The sequence below is a fragment of the Caretta caretta genome, chromosome 3, assembly GCF_965140235.1.
Source record: "Caretta caretta isolate rCarCar2 chromosome 3, rCarCar1.hap1, whole genome shotgun sequence".
In the NCBI taxonomy this organism is placed as follows: Eukaryota; Metazoa; Chordata; order Testudines; family Cheloniidae; genus Caretta; species Caretta caretta.
In genome coordinates, this window is record NC_134208.1 from 82,210,235 (window position 1) to 82,229,896 (window position 19,662).

The 19,662-nt window shown below is 39.4% G+C and overlaps 1 protein-coding gene across 9 annotated transcripts in view; it reads right to left on the reverse strand.

Moving 5' to 3' along the window:
- Positions 1-19,274, reverse strand: part of ATG5 (autophagy related 5) — a 119,520-nt gene extending 100,246 nt beyond the window's left edge. For 3 of the 9 annotated variants that reach the window (XM_075126612.1, XM_075126613.1, XM_048844902.2), the window contains exons 1-3: positions 14,940-15,061; positions 11,784-11,911; positions 1,996-2,074 (exon numbers count right to left, since the gene is read on the reverse strand). In XM_075126612.1, coding sequence (XP_074982713.1) covers positions 1,996-2,074; positions 11,784-11,911; positions 14,940-15,047 — 315 coding nt within the window. In that variant the 5' untranslated portion in view covers positions 15,048-15,061. The other 6 variants (XM_048844897.2, XM_048844895.2, XM_048844898.2 and 3 more) reach the window with 6 other exon arrangements.
- Positions 19,275-19,662: the final 388 nt, after the last annotated feature.

The window sequence follows — 19,662 nt, forward strand, 5'->3', positions numbered from 1 at the left end:
TATTTAAATCACACATTCAAATCAAATTATGTAGGTTCCAAGGCTCCATGCCCCATAATGTACGGCATGTGTAAGAGCTCACAAAATTGGTAGCCGATTGCTTGTGTTAGGCATGAATGAAAACAGCAAAAAAATGGCAAGTCCCTCTCTCTTATCCCATCTGTGATAGTGTGTTATGATGTCAAAAATGTCAAGACACCATTTAGATTCTTAGAATGTTTGTACTCATGATGTGGTTAATACAGGAAACGGGCCAGTAAGCACTACTTTTCTTAGAATGTACAATGATTACATGGCACAATCTAAGAAATTGAACAGGGTCTACAGTATCATTTGGACATTTTCAAGAAGGCTTTGTCAATGCCACCTATCTTTCAGGTATTTCCAAAAGGAGCTCAAGAGTTCTGGTGGCTTCTCTGCAACATGCCTATCTTTAAAAACTCATTTTAAAGATGATGCTTAGAGGTGCACGCTGTAAGGAACTCAATTAGAGGGCACACTTCCTAAAAGAATCAGAATAGGCATTCCTGGACACTTCCATATTTTTTTAAAAGGAAATTTCTGTAGAAAGAAGTGTATAGCATGAATCTTATTTTATCTTATTCAAATATCGGATTGTCTTGTTTCCTTACCTATTTCCTCTAGGAATCATAACCCATATTGCCTCAACTAGTCTACATTCTTTTATCTTGTATAGCTTACACCTTTTCTTAAATACTTGTATTTTCAATTATTTTCTAACAAGCTACTTTTATGTTTAATAAAAAATAGTAACTAAAAGGAAATGTAATGTGAAACAACTATTAGTGTAACGTTAAGGCAGAGGATTCAGACAAAATAGGTGCACACAATTCCAAAAGTAATGAATTTGTTTAAAATCTTCCCAGCAGACTTCCACACAGCTATAGGTTCTCCAAAATGCATGTCACAAGTACCAATGATTCATCTGCAGTGTTCCTGTTAGCAAGACTTCCTAAACTTTTTAAAAATTATGTTGTTCGAATGTCCCTCAGCTCAATTAGTGAGGGCATTCAGAACAACCTAAGTAAATACTTCCTAATTTTGTTTTCCATTTCACAATCACAAAACACACACACACACACACACACACACACAGAGTCAACAAGCCAGTTTTTCCTAGCAACAAAATATTTTGTTCATCATGTTAACTCTTTTGCATCTTTGCAATAGAAAAAGAGTGAGTTTTGTTTTTTATTTTAAAATGATGAAAATTGCTAATATGGCATGGAAGATTCTTTTGTGATTTTGACTTCAATTCATATTTGAAAGTACTGTGTATGACTACTGGGTGTAACATAATTCAAGTTCAATGCTAATTCAGTGCAACTACTCTCCTGAGCAAAGATCAGTAACACTACTAAATTATATTTGACAGTTTTACGATGTGTAATCAGTGCACTGTTTTCCCCCCAGTGACTAAACTGTTGCAAGGCTACCAAACTCATTTCACTTAAGTCCTTGAAGGGGACCCAGACCAAGTGTGCTTTCAATATAACAAACAGTCATCTGATTTTTCAAAGATTTGTATAAGCCTATGCCCCTCCAAATATTTCCGAAGTAACAAGCATTCTAACTGTGACTTTCCTTCTCAAGTTACAATGCATCAAAAGACAACTGTAGAGAATTCTTGCCTTCTCCTCTACCCAACTGCACTAGCATACATTCAAACAATTTATTCTGAAGCGAACAGTTCATTTTCTAGATTAAAACAGAGAGTCATTTTCCAAGACAGGTCATTTAAACACATATGCATACTTGTTGGACAGAAAAAGCCAGCTCTGAATTTCCAGAAAGTTCTGAAAAGTTGTACTAAAGCACAAACTTTCCCCTTCCAAAAAAAAAAAAAAAAAAAAAAGTATATACTTGAGCAATAGGTGTAAGTATAATTATGAAACCTTCTGGTTTCAAAGTTTCATGCAGTTCTTACTAAGCTGATTTATTTTTAACCAGAGAAAGAACGTATTTTAATCGTACCTTGAAATGTACTGTGATGTTCCAAGGAAGAGCTGTATTTGATGCATGAAGGTCAAATAGCAATCCAATTGGAAAATGCCTAAAAAATAAGGGGGGGGGGGGGGAAAGAGGGTGAAGAGTATATTAAATGCACACGAGTTTTACATTTAGAATTATATATATATATATATATATATATATATATATATATATATAAAAACAGAAAATATACTTCCAGTTCCCAACTTCAAAATTGCCAGTTATTCCCCACCTTTTTAGTCAGCGTTAAGCATGCTCAAAGCCCTGTACAAGGAGAGATGATTGACTTGGCTTAGTCACTGGCAGAGTCGGAACTAGAACTCAACAGTTTCTAACTCCAAGTTTTATACTCAATCTTACAGAATATCATATTAACTCTGGACATGACTCCCTATCCCGCCTCCAGGCTTACAGCCTAAGTGAGTAGTTGTAAACAAGCAGCAGAACAAAGGCATGTTGGCAGGTAGGTTGAGTGAGGCATGGCCAAGCAGGATTTGTGCCATTTTTAACCCCATTACTATAAAACTAGTCAGAATAAAATAGAAGGAAAAAGTATAGGGAAACTGGGATTTAAGGTTTACGAGCAATACCATTAAAACTAATATAAGTTACAAGAAAACAGACTGCACCCTTTAAGTGTTCACTTTCTACCTTGAAGTAAAAAATGTAGATAAAATTTACTATGTCATAAAAGCTGGCCTTTTGCAATAAATTACAGGCCTGGTCAAGAAAAAATATTGTGTTTTAAACCTTTCCCAAATATTTACTTCATAAAACTTTTCTACAAATCTTTTTGTACAGAAATCTAAAGACGACCATCTTGTTAAATGTCTCTCTTAATGAAATATGACAAGTGCTTTAGTACTCAGTAGAATTTTCTCTTGGATTTGGCACATCATGCTCAATTCTCTTATACCTTCAAAGACCTTAGAAATTAGTATTTTTGGAAACATGACAAAGTAAAACTGTTCTCTTAGGCCCTGATCCTGCAAATATTTATGCATGTGCTTAACTTCAGACATTGAGTAGTCCCCTCTGAATTCAATGGGATTGTTCACAGTGCATACAATCAAACGTGTGTTTAAGACTTTCCAGGACGGGGGCCTTAAAGAGGAAGGATTGAAGAAGACGACAACATCATTTCTAGATATACCAGAACACTTTTGTAACAGCCGAAAATATATATAAACAGTCTAGTGCTTCAGCACCATCTGCTGGCTAGTTAGCCCAAAAGCTAAGACAAGTTTAGAGATACAAAATGTGAGAGAGAATATCTTTTATTGGTTCAACTTCTGTTGGTGAAAGAGACAAACTTTTGAGCTTACACAGAACTCTTCAAGTCTGGGATCTTGGACCAACACAACTCCAACAACACTGCATTCAAGACACATCTTGTAGGTTAAAAATTCAGACAGAAGTGTGATTTTTTTTAAAGTTGATATTCTTTTGAGTTTAGTTATTTAAAAATTCCTAACATTAGTGAGGAAGGGAGAAAGAACAAGAAAGTGGCTCCATGACTGCTTTTTGATGGTAGAAAATGAGAACAAAGGATGGATACAGAGCAGGACTTTTAAAAAATAGGGATCCATTATTAATGCACATGTTTTTACTGCTCAGGGTTTTTAACTAGTAGAAGTTCTGTGGCGTGCAGTCATGGCACATGAGTCCTACAATAAAAAGGCCTGCAAAGGCAATTCATGGAAAAATATTTTATTTAGCCCACCAGTCAAAGTTAAGTGCAGACTTCCTTTAAGAATTACACTACTACACAGGGAACATATTGCATGACACCTGGCTCTTAAAGAGCCATTTTTAATTTACTATACAAATACAGATACCAACTAATACATAAAATAAACTTCTTGGTATACCTCTGCTACCTTTTCCCTTTGGTCTCCTTACTTCAGAGAGTATGAAATAAATTCACATGCTTAAGAGAAATAAGTGTTCTTCAACAACTGCTTCCAGCGCATGTCCTTTGCTGGATCCTTTTATGAGGAAGTATTCATGTCACTTTGTTCCCATCACAGTACTTCTGAGGCTAGCTCTGCAGACAGAATCCCCACCAGAGAAATCACTTGCTGAGCAGAAACATGAATCCCCATTAAAATTAAAATGCTATGACTACAGTATTACAATCTTCAGAGCTACAAACAAGATGGTTTCTTCCTCTAAAATTCTGAAGCAGCACTAATGTGCACGCACTAGCATTTAACTCCAAGCCATCACAGACTTAAAATAATGCCACAAGACTGCATTCCACTCATTTTCAGGACCTCTAACCTGAAATGTATTTTAGAAGCCAGGAACACCTATGGTATTGAGCAGCACCTACAGAGAGACCTTTTATAGTTCTTTCAAATAAAAGATGTTTCTAAGCCAAGGTAGACAGAGTGGGCAGGAACACACCAACAGAAGGGGAAGGGGGGAAAGAGAGGGTTTGTTTGTTAGCAGAGGATGGGGATAGTTACATTCTCCATCCCATTCACACAGAACTGAACTTCTAGGGAAGTGCTGTGACACAGGAGCACTGTTTCTAAAGCACGCCTTTGTATGGGACACTACAAACAAAAAAGCATGTTAGGGGTGTGCAAGCACAGATCATTGCACCTATAGAGCTCAGGGGAGGAATAAAAAAAACAAATTAAAAAAATACAAAATTTTTCAAAGTAAGCAAGTACCAAAGAAATTGGCAGAAAGTCAGACAACATGACTGTGCAAACTACTTAAGGGAGGTTTCCTGTTCAAAATATACTGTTTGATTACCAGAGTCAGCCTGAACTGGATTTTGAGCCCAGGGCAGACAGGTCTTGTGGGGGAAAATAAAAAAGGAAAGGAAAAGATTCCAAGAGGCCACAGTTCTCTTTATAAGCTGCTGGAGCAATTCTTAGTTTTGGCAAGGCTTTAATCTATAAATGCATAGCAGTAATTTGACTTCCAGCCCCGTCCATTAGTTGTTGCTATAGTATTACAGAGCAAGTGCTTGTGAGGTGTAAGTGTGCAGCTGCAGAACTCTATTTAAAGTTCATTAATATTTTCAAAAGACATAAGGCAACTAAGGAAAATTAACGGTCATCAACTTTACAGCTTTTTTTTTTTTTGAAGCTTTGAAAAAGCATTGGAGAAGATGAAGTGTGTCAGCCAGAACAAGTAGGAGCACTGTTATTTTCATGCTAGAACCACTTTTCTGCGGCGATAAAATAAGACACGTGTAGCATATAAGTCACATAAAGGATAGAAAAGAATTCCCATGACACAATTTCTGGTGAAGGTGAAAGTTGAGAAAATGCAAGGTATTTGAAGTCTACTAATTGCCATATTTTCTCCTCCATCAGTGGAAGTTTTGGGTGTATCAGAAATGAAGGATCAGGTCCTAGAGCATTAAAATTTAGTAAAAGAAATCACCTGTGGCCATCAGTTTAGGACTAAGATGTGGAACCAACTCAAAGTATGCAAGATGGATACAGAGATAGAGGGTAGAGAGCATACATCTCTATTTTTGTTATGTTTCGGTTTCTCATTATGTGTTCATAAAATAGAATACAAAATTCCTATTTAATCAATAATACTTGAGAGATTACCACTTTATGAGTTTCTGGGGCTTCACATTTATTAGCAATATATTTACTTTCCACCCAATGTGCAGAATATTGTACTAAAACTCTTGCAATGACTTTTTAAGTAGCAGTTCCGCTGCAGTTTTGTTTACATTTATTTTTAACTCATCAACATGCCATTATAAAGAGACATAATCAGCTTTAAAAAACCAACATTGTAATAAGTAAAAATTTTTAGTCAATTAATGGGTAAGATTTCTATAAATAGTGGATCAGAGACTTCCCCCTCCCCACGGTTTGTTTTCTTTGCACTTCAATACACCAGTTTTCAGGTAGACTGTGAACATTTAATTAAAATGTATCTTTTTTGAGGACTTTTAACACTGCTTGGTCAGTGAACTAGTGCATCATTAAGTCCTCTCAAAGCAATAGAGGAGAAAAAATAAATTTAAAAACAATTACCAAACTTACCCAATCCCTCCTGGTGATTTTTATTGATACCCATTCTATTTGTGTAATGTCCTAATGTTGCCAGACTATATCAACCTACATTTGTTAAATACTGTTTAGCATTAACATTATATACTGTGATGGCACCTCCTGACAGTGCAAAAAAGGCTTACTATTTTTAATTTATATAACACAGCTCACAATACTTTGCCCATTTGAGTTCCCCCAACTCCATTACAATGCCACTGTTCCCTTAGCCTGCCGCCTTCAAAAAGCTAATGCCAGCATAATCAGCTCCATCTCACCATTGTTTCTCTGCCATAAGGGCTCTCTCTTGCATGGTACCAGAAGAATCTATATTGATCCTTTTCCATTCATGTCATCTATTAAGCTGTTGAAACGGTTAACACACAAATGTGGTCCATGCACCAAAGCCCAGATTTATTAACTTTTTGGGCACACTACAGACTCCATTTTTCACCCCCTCAGGCTTCTGAAAAGAGCGGAAGGTTAGAGGGGATAGTTTTAGGACCAAAAGGGGGGTTAGTGGGTTACAGATTGTTGTAATAAGCCATAAATCCAATGGCTCTATTCAGTCCATAATTTGTAGTATCTAGCAGAAAAATGAATTTAAATTTAAATGCTTATTATAACAATTCATAACCCACTAATCCCCTCTTTTTGTCCTATGACTGCAGAGATGTTAACAGGCCACTCTACCTTGAACCATCCCTTAAAGTATGAGCTAACTACTTATGCTAAACAATCTGTTCCACCTTGCATTTTGCAGTGACACTAGGAATACCCTTCCCAGATCTCTCTGTGGCTCCAAAGCTTGTCTCTCTCACCAATAGAAGTTGGTCCAATAACTCACCTATCTCGTCTCTCTGAAAATTACCAACATCTTAAATAAATGTGAGAATGCCTTGTAATTTTAGGTTCCCTGGTCTTCTAGTAAGCACAAGGGGTACCCATGGGCCATTCTGTAGTACTGTTGCAAAGAAGGCCACAAACTTCTCCATGCAATGGCTGTCATGTTCTCCATTCTCTTATCTCCCAGGGGAAGCCAGAGTTCCATAATGCTTGGGAGCACCTCCCTATAGCTCCCCCCAAAAAAACAAGTTAAGACCCTATGCATCTTACATTAAACAAGAGTAGACTGTGTCACTTTACATCATAAAAAAAAGGTAGTTAAATCAACTCCTTGGGGCAGGACCCACATATTCTCTGTTCTGTACAGTATTCACCACATTGCTGGTGCTCATCAAATATTAAAAAGGTCCCTCAGATGGCCCAACACTTTCCTATGTAAGTAAAGCTTACAACAGTGAAAATAAGGACCTAATCCTGCAAACACTTGTGCACATGCTTAACTTTATTACTGCAAGCAACCCCACTGATTTCAATGGGACTACTTCTGGTAGTAAAGTTAAGTACATGCTTAAATGTTTGCAGAATCACACCATTAATAGCCTTGATCATTATTAAGCGACCCCATTTTTACTTGGCTGTTTACCTTCTAAAGATATTCCTCCTGAAGTAGTGCCTCGTGCTCCTAGAAATCAGTCTAATTCTAATGTCCTTGGAGCTGTTCTCTACTCCATACCTGTGTCCTTCTGTTCAAACTAAAATAAACCTGTCTCTTGGACATCTCCTCCTGGATGTCTAGCTGCCAGTTCAAGCTAAACATAGCCAAAACAGAGCTCCTAAACTCCTTTTTGATAACTGTGTACAACACCACAATCCTGCCCGTCGCTCAGGCCTGTAACCTGGGCACAATCTTCAACTTGAACCTTTCTGTAGGACCTCACACCAAGGCTACATCTGAAACTTGCAGATTCTTGCTACACAACATCTCTAAGATACGGCCTTTCCTATCCAACCACGCAGCTAAAAACTGTCATCCAGGCTTTCATCATCTTGTGTCTTGATTACTGCTACATCCTTCTCTCTGGTCTTGACAAATGCAACCTTGCCCTGCTCATATCCATTCAGAATGCTGCAGCAAAGATAGTTCTCCTAGCCCATCATAGACTATGTCTCCCCTCATTTTGAATCCATCCATTGGCTCCCCCTTCTGCATCAAAAGTAAGCTGCTTATTTCCATTTTCCAGGTCCTTCACTGTGAGACCCCACCCATCAACTTTTTCTTGCTAATGAGATGTCGATACTCGCCTCCAATCAGCCAATGATGTTGTCCTCCACTGCCCACTTGTTAAATTTTCAAACCCTTTCTGATTTCTCCCAGGCTGCCCCACAGGCTTGGGAAGAGCTCCCTGTAAATGTCCACAAAGCAACTTCATCATTCACCTTCAAATCTCTCTCCTCATAACTCTCCTTCGCTGTGATGCCTATAAAAACTTGACAACTGTTAGGTTGCTGGTATACAGAGAACAGTACCTACCATGCTAACCAATACTGTCTCTTTGTTGCCTTGTATTCCCCCCCCAATCGGTCTGTATCCATCTGTTATTTCATCTTATACTTATATTGGAAGATTCTTGGGGCAGGGATTGTCTTTTTGTTCTGTGTTTGTACAGTGGGGTCCTGGTACATGATTAGGGCTTCTAGGTACTATGATGATACAAAGAAAAAAGAAGGGGATAGTCTAACAGAAAAGTATCAAAATACAAATTAGTTTTTAGTTAAAGCCATTCTTTTTTTAAACCAATAAAATATATTAAGAGCCCAGTTTCCCTTTTTCCACCGTTACAACATAATGACAGATTATAGAGGTCATAATATTTCACCTATCTATATAAGATTGTGCAGCAAGCACTAGGTCTTACTATTTAAACCGTATGTAGTACATTGGGGCTCTACAATTCAAAGTAATAATCACCATTGTTCAATTCTAAGAGACACTTCCACTGTGGATGTACAGATTTCTTACATATATTCCAGTTTCCTTCTTTTTGTATTGCTAACAATTAGGGCTGTCAAGAGATTAAAAAACAACATCACAATTAATCACGCTATTAACAGAAGAATACCATTTATTTAAATATTTTTGGATGTTTTCTACATTTTCAAATATATTGATTTCTATTACAACACAGAATACCAAGTGTGCAGTGCTCACTTTATTTTTGACTACAAAGATTTACACTGTAAAAACACAACATAGTATTTTTCAATTCACCTAATACAAGTAGTGTAGTGCAATCTCTGTCATGAAAGTTGAATTTACAAACGTAGAATTATGTACCAAAAAACAACTCCACTCAGAACCAAAACAATATAAAACTTTAGAGCCTATAAGGCCACTCAGTCCTATGTCTTGTTCAGTCAATCGCTCAGACAAACAAGTTTGTTTACATTTGCAGGAGATAATGCTGCCCGCTTCTTGTTTACAATGTCACTTGAAAGTGAGAACAGGCATTCGCACGGCACTGTTGTAGCCGGTGTTGAAAGATATTTACGTGTCAGATGCCCTAAAGATTCATATGTCCCTTCATGTTTCAACCACCATTCCAGAGGACATGCATCCATGCTGATGAAGGGTTCTGCCTGATTACGATCCAAAACAGTGCAGACCGACGCACGTTCATTTTCATCATCTGAGTCAGATGCTACCAGCAGAAGGTTGATTTTCGTTTTTAGTGGTTCGGATTCTGTAGTTTCCGCATCAAAGTGTTGCTCTTTTGAGACTTCTGAAATCATGTTCCACACCTCGTCCCTCTCAGATTTTGGAAGGCACTTCAGATTCTTAAATCTTGGGTCGAATGCTGTAGCTAGCTTTAGAAATCTTACATTGATACTTTCTGTCAGGGTTCCCTCCCCACTTTGAATTCTAGGATACAGATGTGGGGACCCGCATGAAAGACCCCATAAGCTTATTTACTTAGTCTTTTTGCAATATTGAGACTCATCTTAGGATGATTTTAGGAGAAGGAGTTTTCTGACCTGATGCTTCTCTGCTTCCCCAGGGAACACAAAAACAAAGAGCACAGACAAAGCCTTCTCCCCGCCCCCACAGATTTGAAAGTATCTTCTTTCCCCATTGGTCCTTTTGGTCAGGTGCCAACCAGGTTATTTGAGCTTCTTAACCCCTTACAGGTAAGGAGGAATTTTAAGCTACCCTTAGCTGTGTGGTTATGACACCTTCTTTGCCTTTGTCAAATCTGCAGTGAAAGTGTTCTTAAAACAAACATGTGCTGGGTCATCATGCGACATTGCTATAACATGAAATATATGGCAGAATCCAAAAAACACAGAGCTGGAGAAATACAATTCTCCCCTAAGGAGTTCAGTCACAAATTTAATTAACACTTTTTTTTAACAAGCGTCATCAGCATGGAAGCATGTCCTCTGGAATGGTGGCCGAAGCATGAAGGGACATATGAATCTTTTAGCGCATCTGGCATGTAAATATCTTGCAACACCAGCTACAAAAGTACCATGCGAACACGTGTTCTCACTTTCAGCTGACTTTGTAAATAAGAAGCAGGCAGCATTATTTCCCCTAAATGTAAACAAACTTGTTAGTCTTAGTGATTGGCTGAACAAGAAGTAGGAATGAATGGATTTGTAGGCTCTAAAGTTCTACATTGTTTTGGTTTTGAGTGCAGTTATGTAACAAAAATCTACATTTGTAAATTGAAGTTTCACAATAAAGAGATTGCACTACAGTAATTGCATGAGGTGAGTTGAAAAATAATATTTATTTTATTTTTATAGTGCAAATAGTTGTAATACAAAATAATATAAAGTGAGCACTGCACACTTTGCATTGTGTTGTAATTGAAATCAATATATGTGAAAAAGTAGAACATACAAAAATATTTAATACATTTCAATTGGTATTCTATTGTTTAACAGAGTGATTAAAAGCGATTAATTTTTTTTAATAATTAATTTGAGTTAATCACGTAACTGTGATTAATCGACAGCCCTAGTAACAATTTCAAGCAACACCTTTCATAGGAATTCATTAGCGCGAGAGTCACAAGACAACACCTGCAAGTCAGCAGTACAGTGCAAAGCAGAGTCCACTAGATGACATTTAGTTTTCACAGAGACCCCAGTGGCTAATATCAATATTTTTCTTCCCATCTACAACATATAGAAATGTATCTAAAAACCATGTTTAAATCAGTTTGCCTTGTACAATTCTTGACTAAGAACAAATGCTATTTCTACTGAGGTAGCACACACCATACTTTTCAAATCACCTGCTTTAAAAACAGTTCCTTATTTATGGAAGAGAAGTATTATTCCATGAAAGATTATTGATTAGTAATGTTTCTTTTTACAGTTCACAGTCACCAGCAGAAAGTACAAAGGGATCAACTAGGTTCATGAAACAGTTGCCAAACACCACAAAAATCTGTTAGCTCCCCCATTTAGCCAGGAATACAATTACTAGCCAGTTTATAAAGATGCATATAATATTTATAAAGTTGACACAATAGTCTGAATATTCCATGTATCCATAGCATGTCATATCTCAATATAACAGTCCTTGAATATTCCATGCTTCCAGAGCATCAGATCTGTCACAGTAAGCATTTAATTAAGTGTTCTACAGAGAGACAGTTTAAATACCACTCACCCCAAAACTAATTCAAAATGTTTGTAAATGGTAATATTGTGATGGGTCTCTCTGAGAAGATGCTATTGTACTGAAACTCTAGTCTTTACAGTAAGATGTGATTAGTTTATGATGCAAACACTGACAGCATGCTTAACTCAAACTTTTTATACAGTAGTTTTTAGTACTATACATGCAAAGTTTAATGATGCAAAGTTAAATCAACTCACCATTTCAGCGGTGTGCCTTCATATTCAAACCATATCTCAGTAACATCTTCTTGTCTCATAACCTTCTGAAAGTGTTTTTTCACTTTGTCCGTTACCAGCGTCAAGTAGCTTATTCTAGGTAAAAGCAACTGAAAGGAAAGTTTGTACAAGCAGGTGTCATTTATTTTTTGAAGTTTTAGAAATCTAATATACAGCCAAATATAGACACTGTTTTTCAAAAACAAAGACAAAATATGCAGTTGGTGTTTTGGGTCTTTTTTGTTTTGTTTTTTTAACATGCCATACTTTTAGACAGTAATAGTAATTTGCTTCTTAAACGCCAATAAGTTAATGCTATCAAATGATACTTATTTTAAATCAAGTTTTGAATGTAACTGGCTTCAGCACTGAAAATATCTCAACACAAAAAATAGTCTGTAAATTGTTTTTCTCTTCCTCACTCAGTGCAGCTGGAAGGAGACAGAAGAAATTTACTAAAAGGCAGAAATTACTCAGTGGTCAGGTCCAGTTACATTTCTCATAACTGGACCCTTTTCTTTCAAAGAGGTATAAAAATAGAGTATGCCATATCATTAAACAGGATAGATACATTTCTATAAAGAACTGCTTGAAAATAAAGATTCACTTGCGCTAAAAATTTTGATCAGATAAACATTTGATACTTTAAAAATCTGTAATATGAACTTTTCAAAATATTGTTCAATTCATATGAACAGTATCATAGTGCACTGTGCATTCTCTGCATCTTGCAAGTTCCATCCTCTTCATATTTTGTATTCATATGTGATACCCATCAGGATTGTTGCGATTTTCCCCAGTCCTTAAAAACCCACTGACTGCCTCCTCAAAAATAGAAGGAAAAACTATCATTTTATAAAATGAAACAGAGACACACTCTATGCAATTCACCTTTTAAGTATATTTATTTCTCAAATAGAAGAGGCACATTATCCAAAACAGAAAGTTTGCAACTCTAAGTAAAAGACAAGAAAAATAATTGAATCCTCCATCAGTTAATTAGTTACTCCTAACACTCTTACCTGCCCATACTTCTCATCTGAAACTTTTATACCTATTATTAAAAATTGTAACTATATTAAAGTAGCTAAAAAGTATTTTTAACTAGTTTTCACGTTTGACTGCACTTATATAGAATCAGTTTCAACATTTCCTCACAAAGTCAGTAAGAGAGGAACTAACTGAAAAGGTCCTTAGACACATAAGGTGAGCAGAAAAGCCCTTACATAAAAATGTAGTTGTTTTTTTTAATAGACTTCAAAATATGCTGTTTAAATGGTTGAATCAAAAGATTGGTTAACTTTAAAAAAAATTAAACCAAATCAGAACAAGTTGACATGGAAGTCTTTTGTAAAAAAATTAGTATTTAGCATTCCCACAAGATTTAAAGGTTTAATACTGCATTTCTAGAGCCTGTATTTGCATGAATCTCTTCCCACTTGGCTTGAGCATTTAACATTGGGAGAGAAGTTAAAATAACTTAAAATTTTTTAAATGTCATCACAATAAGTTTGGACAAGAAAATTTTGTGCCTGAACTGGTAAATTATGACAATTTTGCAAGGTTACTTAGCGTATTTCATTCAAAGGCCTCAAACCATTTTACAGACTAATTCTAGTCAGTTCCTATGCTTGAGACGGGGGTCCAGACATTTGTGATTTAAAATATCAATTTTTATTTATCATGCATCTTTCTGTTTCTGTATCACATGACCCTTGTTAGTTTCCTTTTGCAGCTAGATCCATGTGGGATATGTTTCTACATTACAGGTATACTTTCACTGTTGCTACAGACCAATTTTCTTCTGTGTAGGGTGGGGCAACAAGGTGGTCAATAATGTATGGCAAATCCTTCACAGAAGCTTTTTTAGCAGGGTTCTTGTGAGAGGGTATCAAACACTGCTTTCATCAAAATCTTGCTTAGCTATTCTACTTTAGTCCAAATTGTAATACCAATTAAGTATGGAATAGTATAATGTGGGAATATGATTTTGTTTCTGTTTTTTAAGTAACCAGACAGTATGATCACAAGTTAATTTCATAGATGTTAGTAATTTTAGTCAAAATTTTCAAATGTAGGTGCCTAAAGTTAGACACCTAAATCCATAGCTAGTCATCTAAGTAAAAATGGCCACATTTTCAGAGATCTCAAGCACCTACAGTTCACGTTAGATCAATGGAAGCTGTAGATACTTAGCATATACGAAAATCAGGCCACTTACATTTAGGTGACTCACCCTGGATTTAGGTAAGTAATTTTAAAAGAGAAAAAAAAAACATTTCAACCGTGGATGTTTAGTTTCTCTCAATTAAACTAATTCATTTACCTGTTCTTAGGATTTCAGAACTTTAGTAAAGCCTATAAATATTTTTCACAAATGCCTAGATCACCCTATAGGTTAAACCTTCTGAAAAGTAACTTACTTGTTTCTTCCCTTCCAATACCCGCCAACTTAGCACTGGTGTGGAGACATTTTCCTGCTGATACAGTTTCCGCCTCTTGTTGAGGTGGTGTAATTATGCCGACAGAAGAGCACTTTCCCATTGGCACAGTGCGTCTTCACCAGACGCGCCACAGCGGCTCAGTTGCACCAATGTAGTGTGGTATGTAGACTAGCCCTTAGTCTAAAGAAGTATTATAAATATGTTCTGTCTACTCCTAATAGGGTAACACTTCTTAGGACACATCCATTATTTTCCATTGAAACCAGCAACCTTATTCACACACATTTAAAGGCACTCATTGCACAAACTGGACATCACCATACCCATGTATGCAACACAATTAATTTGAGGTTCAAGTGAAAAGCCCTGCCTACACCTTTTAAAACACTCATTATTACAGTTTCATGAATGCTAATAATGGTGAGAGTTTTACCACAGGCCAGACACCCCTTTCTTTTTTAAACTCATTGTGTCATCTAACTCTCATTGGATCAAGTCTAAGTGGAATACTGATAAGAACACCAGCAGCTACCTAGTCACCACCTATACTAGAACACCCACTCTCGCTTGCATTTAAAAAAAAAAAAAAACACACACACAAAAAAACATTCCCACCAGAAGCATCAAGACCAAAGAGCCTGAAAAAAAACCCAGATGTGATTGGGCTAGCCCTGCCTATCTTCATTGTACTTACATAATAAGGTTCAGCTTCCCTTTCAGTTATCTCATCCTGATACAGCATGAAGCAGGTTGGTATTCGTCCAAACCACACATCTCGAAGCACATCTTTGTCATCTGTCATTCTTCCAATGGGTACTGAAGCACATGTAGACTAAATTATTTCTTCAACCAGAACTATGCCACACCCCCAAAAGACAAAAAGCAAGATCAGCTTTTTCAAATAAAAGAAACAAAATTTTACAGTACTCCCTTTACTATGGTCCTATGACAAAAGGTAATAAGAACAGAGTTCTATTTATCAAGTTACCAAATTTATTAATTGCTACAAAAAAAAGGGTTGACTGAAACGGTCTACAGGTAATATGAATTAAATAGCAGAACATTAAAGAACAAAATATACAAAAGTTGCTTAGCTGTCAGACATGTAGGAGATAGTGATGATCTGGAAGGGGCCTCGAGGTCATCTAATCCAGTCCCCTGCACTCATGGCAGGACTAAGTATTATCTAGACCATCCCTGACAGGTGTTTGTCTAACCTGCTCTTAAAAATCTCCAATGATGGAGATTCCACAACCTCCCTTGGCAATTTATTCCAGTACTTAACCATGCTGACAGTTAGGAAGTTTTTCCTAATGTCCAACCTAAACTGCCCTTACTGCAATTTAAGACCATTGCTTCCTGTCCTATCCTCAGCAGTTAAGAAGAATTATTCTCCCTCCTCCTTGTAACAAACTTTTATGTACTTGAAAACTGTTATGTCCCCTCTCAGTCTTCTCTTTTCCAGACTAAATAAACCCAATTTTTTCAATCTTCCCTCATAGGTCATGTTTTCTAGACCTTTAATCATTTTTGTTGCTCTTCTCCGGACTTTCTTCCATTTGTCCACATCTTTTCTGAAATGTGGCACCCAAAACTGGACACAAAACTCCAGCTGAGACCTACTCTGTGCTGATTAGAGCAGAAGAATTACTTCTTGTGCCTTGCTTACGAAACTTCTGCTAATACATCCCAAAATGATGTTCACTTTTTTGCAACAATGTTACACTGTTGACTCATGTTTAGCTTGTGATCCACTATGACCCCCCAGATCCCTTTCCACAGTGCTCCTTCCTAAGCAGTCATTTCCCATTTTGTGTGTGTAATTGATTGTTCCTTCCTAAATGGAGTATTTTGCATTTGTCCTTATTGAATTTCATCCTATTGATTTCAGACCATTTCTCCAGTTTGTCCAGATCATTTTGAATTTTAATCCTATCCTCCAAAGCACTTGCAACCCTTCCAAGCTTGGTATCGTCCACAAACTTTATAAGTGTACTCTCTATGCCATTGTCTAAATCACTGATGAAGATATTGAACAGAACTAGACCCAGAACTGATCCTGCAGGACCCCACTCAATATGACCTTTCAGCTTGACTGTGAATCACTTGATAACTACTCTCCGGAACACTTTTCCAACCAGTTATGCACCCACCTTACAGTATCTCCATCTAGGGTGTATTTCCTTAGTTTGTTTATGAGAAGATCATGCAAGACAGTTTGAAAGCCTTACTAAAGTCAGGATATACCACATCCTCTGCTTCCCCACATCCACAAGGCTAGTTACCATGTCAAAGAAAGCTACCAGGTTGGTTTGACACAATTTGTTCTTGACAAATCCATGCTGTTACTTTATCACCTTATTATCTTCTAGCTGTTTGCAAACTGATGATGAGCAGGCATGCACCTTCTAAATTATCCTGGTTCATACACAGAGGTGGGAGCACTTGTATTCTCAAAGTGCCTGCCTACACTGCAGCTAGACACCTGCATCTGGCCTCTGCCAGCTGACTCAGGCCCCTGGGACTTGGGCTGTCGGGCTGTTTAACTGCAGTGTAGATTTCCAGGCTTGGGCTGGAGCATGGGATCTAGGACCCTGCAAGGTGAGAGGGTCCCAGACTCTGGGCTGCAGCCCAAGCCCAGAAGTCTATACTGCAATTAAACAGCCCCACAGCCTGAGCCCGAGTCAGCCGGCATGGGCCAGCCGTAGGTTTTTAATTGCAGCATAGATATAGCCAAAGAGGGCCAAAATCATTTGGCAGCACTCTGCCAGGTAACAAGGCTTAGGCCTGGTCTACACTAAAAAATTAGGTTGACCCAGCTATGTTCTTCAGTGGTGTAGACAGAGAGCACTAGGTCAACAGAAGAATTCTTCCACTGTCCTAGCTACTGCCTCTGGGCGGTGGATTACCTATGCCGATGGTAGAACCCCACCAAATGCAGTGTCTACACCAGGAGTGGGCAAACTTCTTGGCCTGAGGATCACATCTGGGCATGGAAATTGTATAGCAGGCCATGAATGCTCATGAAATTAGGGGTTGGGGTGCGGGAGGGGCTCCGGGCTGAGGTAATGGGTTGGCCTGTGGGAGGGGGTGAGAGCAGCCAGGCGGTTCTGCGTGCTGCCCTGTCCCCAGGTGCTGCCCCCGCAGTGCCCATTGGTACTTGGGGTAGGGGCAGCATGTGGAGCCCCCTGGCTGCCCCTATGCATAGGAGCCAGAGTGGGGACATGCTGCTGCTTCCGGGAGCCATGGCACATACAGAGCAGGGCAAGCCCCAGCCCGCGCTCCCCTGTGGGAGCTCGAGAACTGGATTAAAGCATCTGAAGGGCCAGATGTGGCCCATGGGCCATGGTTTGCCCACCCTGGTCTACTCTGAAGTACTGTATCTGCACCACTGTAGCGTTTCAAGTGCAGACCAGTCTTCTGTGCCCTATATTTTTAAAAATGCATTCTTCACAAGTTAGAGTTAGAACTGCAATACTTGTAAGAACAGCTGTTTTTGAAAAGCCAAAGTAACTGATTTTAACAAGTCTACGTTCATTTTTAAATGAAGTCAATTAATCTTTAACAATGACTCTGACTAAAGGCTGGCTGATTACAGAATAGCATCTTCAGAATTACCAGTAACTGCAGGACAAAACAGAGCAGCAGGGAGAGAATGGAAGATGGGGAGGGCTGGGGAATGCAGACAGACCTAATGAACTACCTTATCCCCACCCAAGCGCATGAATAGACGTGCCTATATTAAAGAAATTTTCCAAAAACGTGCCACCATCCATCTCTGCCAGCGTCAGCAACATGCAGAGCCCTAGTGTGACCAGGCTATTTGCATTTTAAGCAACATTTAATCCAACCCTGCTCAAACCAGACATAACATGGTGCTTAAAACAGCAGCACTCATGGCCTAGCTACATTAGGTCTCCTAAGATTGCTTACTGGTGAACTAGTACTAATAATGCTGAAAAACATTTTCACAGTCTTCCTACAAAGTCTTGTCCGTGAATCAACAGGACACAGTGGGCATGTCTACACTGCATCACAGGGTGTGACTGTAGCTCCTGTAGACACATGTGATCTAGCTTTAACCTACCTAGCTTGGGTACTGGAAGTGAAGTCATAGCAGGTTAGGCTTCAGTGCAGGCTGGACAAGCCCATCCAGAACTCTGGGTAATTACTCAGGTAGCTATCCCACGCTGAAGCCTGGGCTGCTGCTGCTGCTCCTGTACCTGAGCTAGATAGGTTAAAGTTAGCTCAGATATGCAATGTAGACATACCCAGTGATGGGCCCATAACTATGATCAGAACAAAAAACTAGCCAAAGAAAACCAGATAATAGCAAATAAGTCAGTATGTTAAAATACTGCCTCCTTACTCCAGCTGCTCTCCATGCATATTTGGAGACATTCACGCTTATTCGGCTGACAAAAAGAAGATTTATTACAATTACTATATTCGTCCTGCCCAGTCAACACAGCATAATGGGCTGGATTGCTCTCTGGCCCACCAAGGCCTCCTGAATGACTGCAGAATCTCTGGCATTCTTGACTAACCCCAAAAAGCCCAGGTGACTTCCAGACCACAGGAGAAACTCAGGGAGCAAAAACATCTGTTCACCCATAAACACAGCTAATTTGCTCTGGAATCACCAAGAGCCAGATGGGGCCAGAAAGCCGGAAGCCAGCAGGACGGCTCCCTCCCCGCCATTACCCCCTCCCCCGCCGACTCACTCCCCTCGCCTCACCCCAGGCCCAACTAGCTCCCTGCCCAAGTCACCTCCACTCTCATCTCCATCCCGCCTACACCCCACGCATCGGCTCCACGTGCCCCATCCCCAGTCACTCACGCCCACGGGGGGCCGCGCCTCCCGCGGGGGGGGAGGGGAAAGGGGGGAAAGGAAGCTACTACCTGAACCTCTTCCGCGCGCCCCCCAGCCGCGCGCATGTGTGACACAGCGGCCGGCGGGCGCCCTCCGCCACTCAGCGCGCAGTCCGCCTGTCACGTGAGCAGAGCCTTCCGCCCTCGAGGGAAAACCCTCGCAGCAAAGGCGAGTTGCGGCGGCGCGGAAGAATGACGTCACGAAAACCCTCCCGGGGGGGGGACTTGCGGCTGATCTCTGCGGGGTGGGACAGAGACGGTGTCCCGGAGGCGCCGCTCCGGCCAGGGCTGGGGCTGACCCAGGCCGGGCTCAGCGAAGCCGAGGGAGGTGCGCGCGCAGTGGCGAGTCTGGCCTAGGACACAAACGGCTTCCCTCCCCCCATTCCCTACTTTGGGTGCACTGAGCATGCCCAGTGACCTGCGCCGTTGCCACTGCCCTCACTCCCGCTTACGATTTGCTGCCTCCTTCTTGGAGGGGTTTAAAAGGATTAAAGGGGGGGGGGCAAATCGCAGCGGCGGGTGGGTGTCAGGACCTGAGCAAGGGG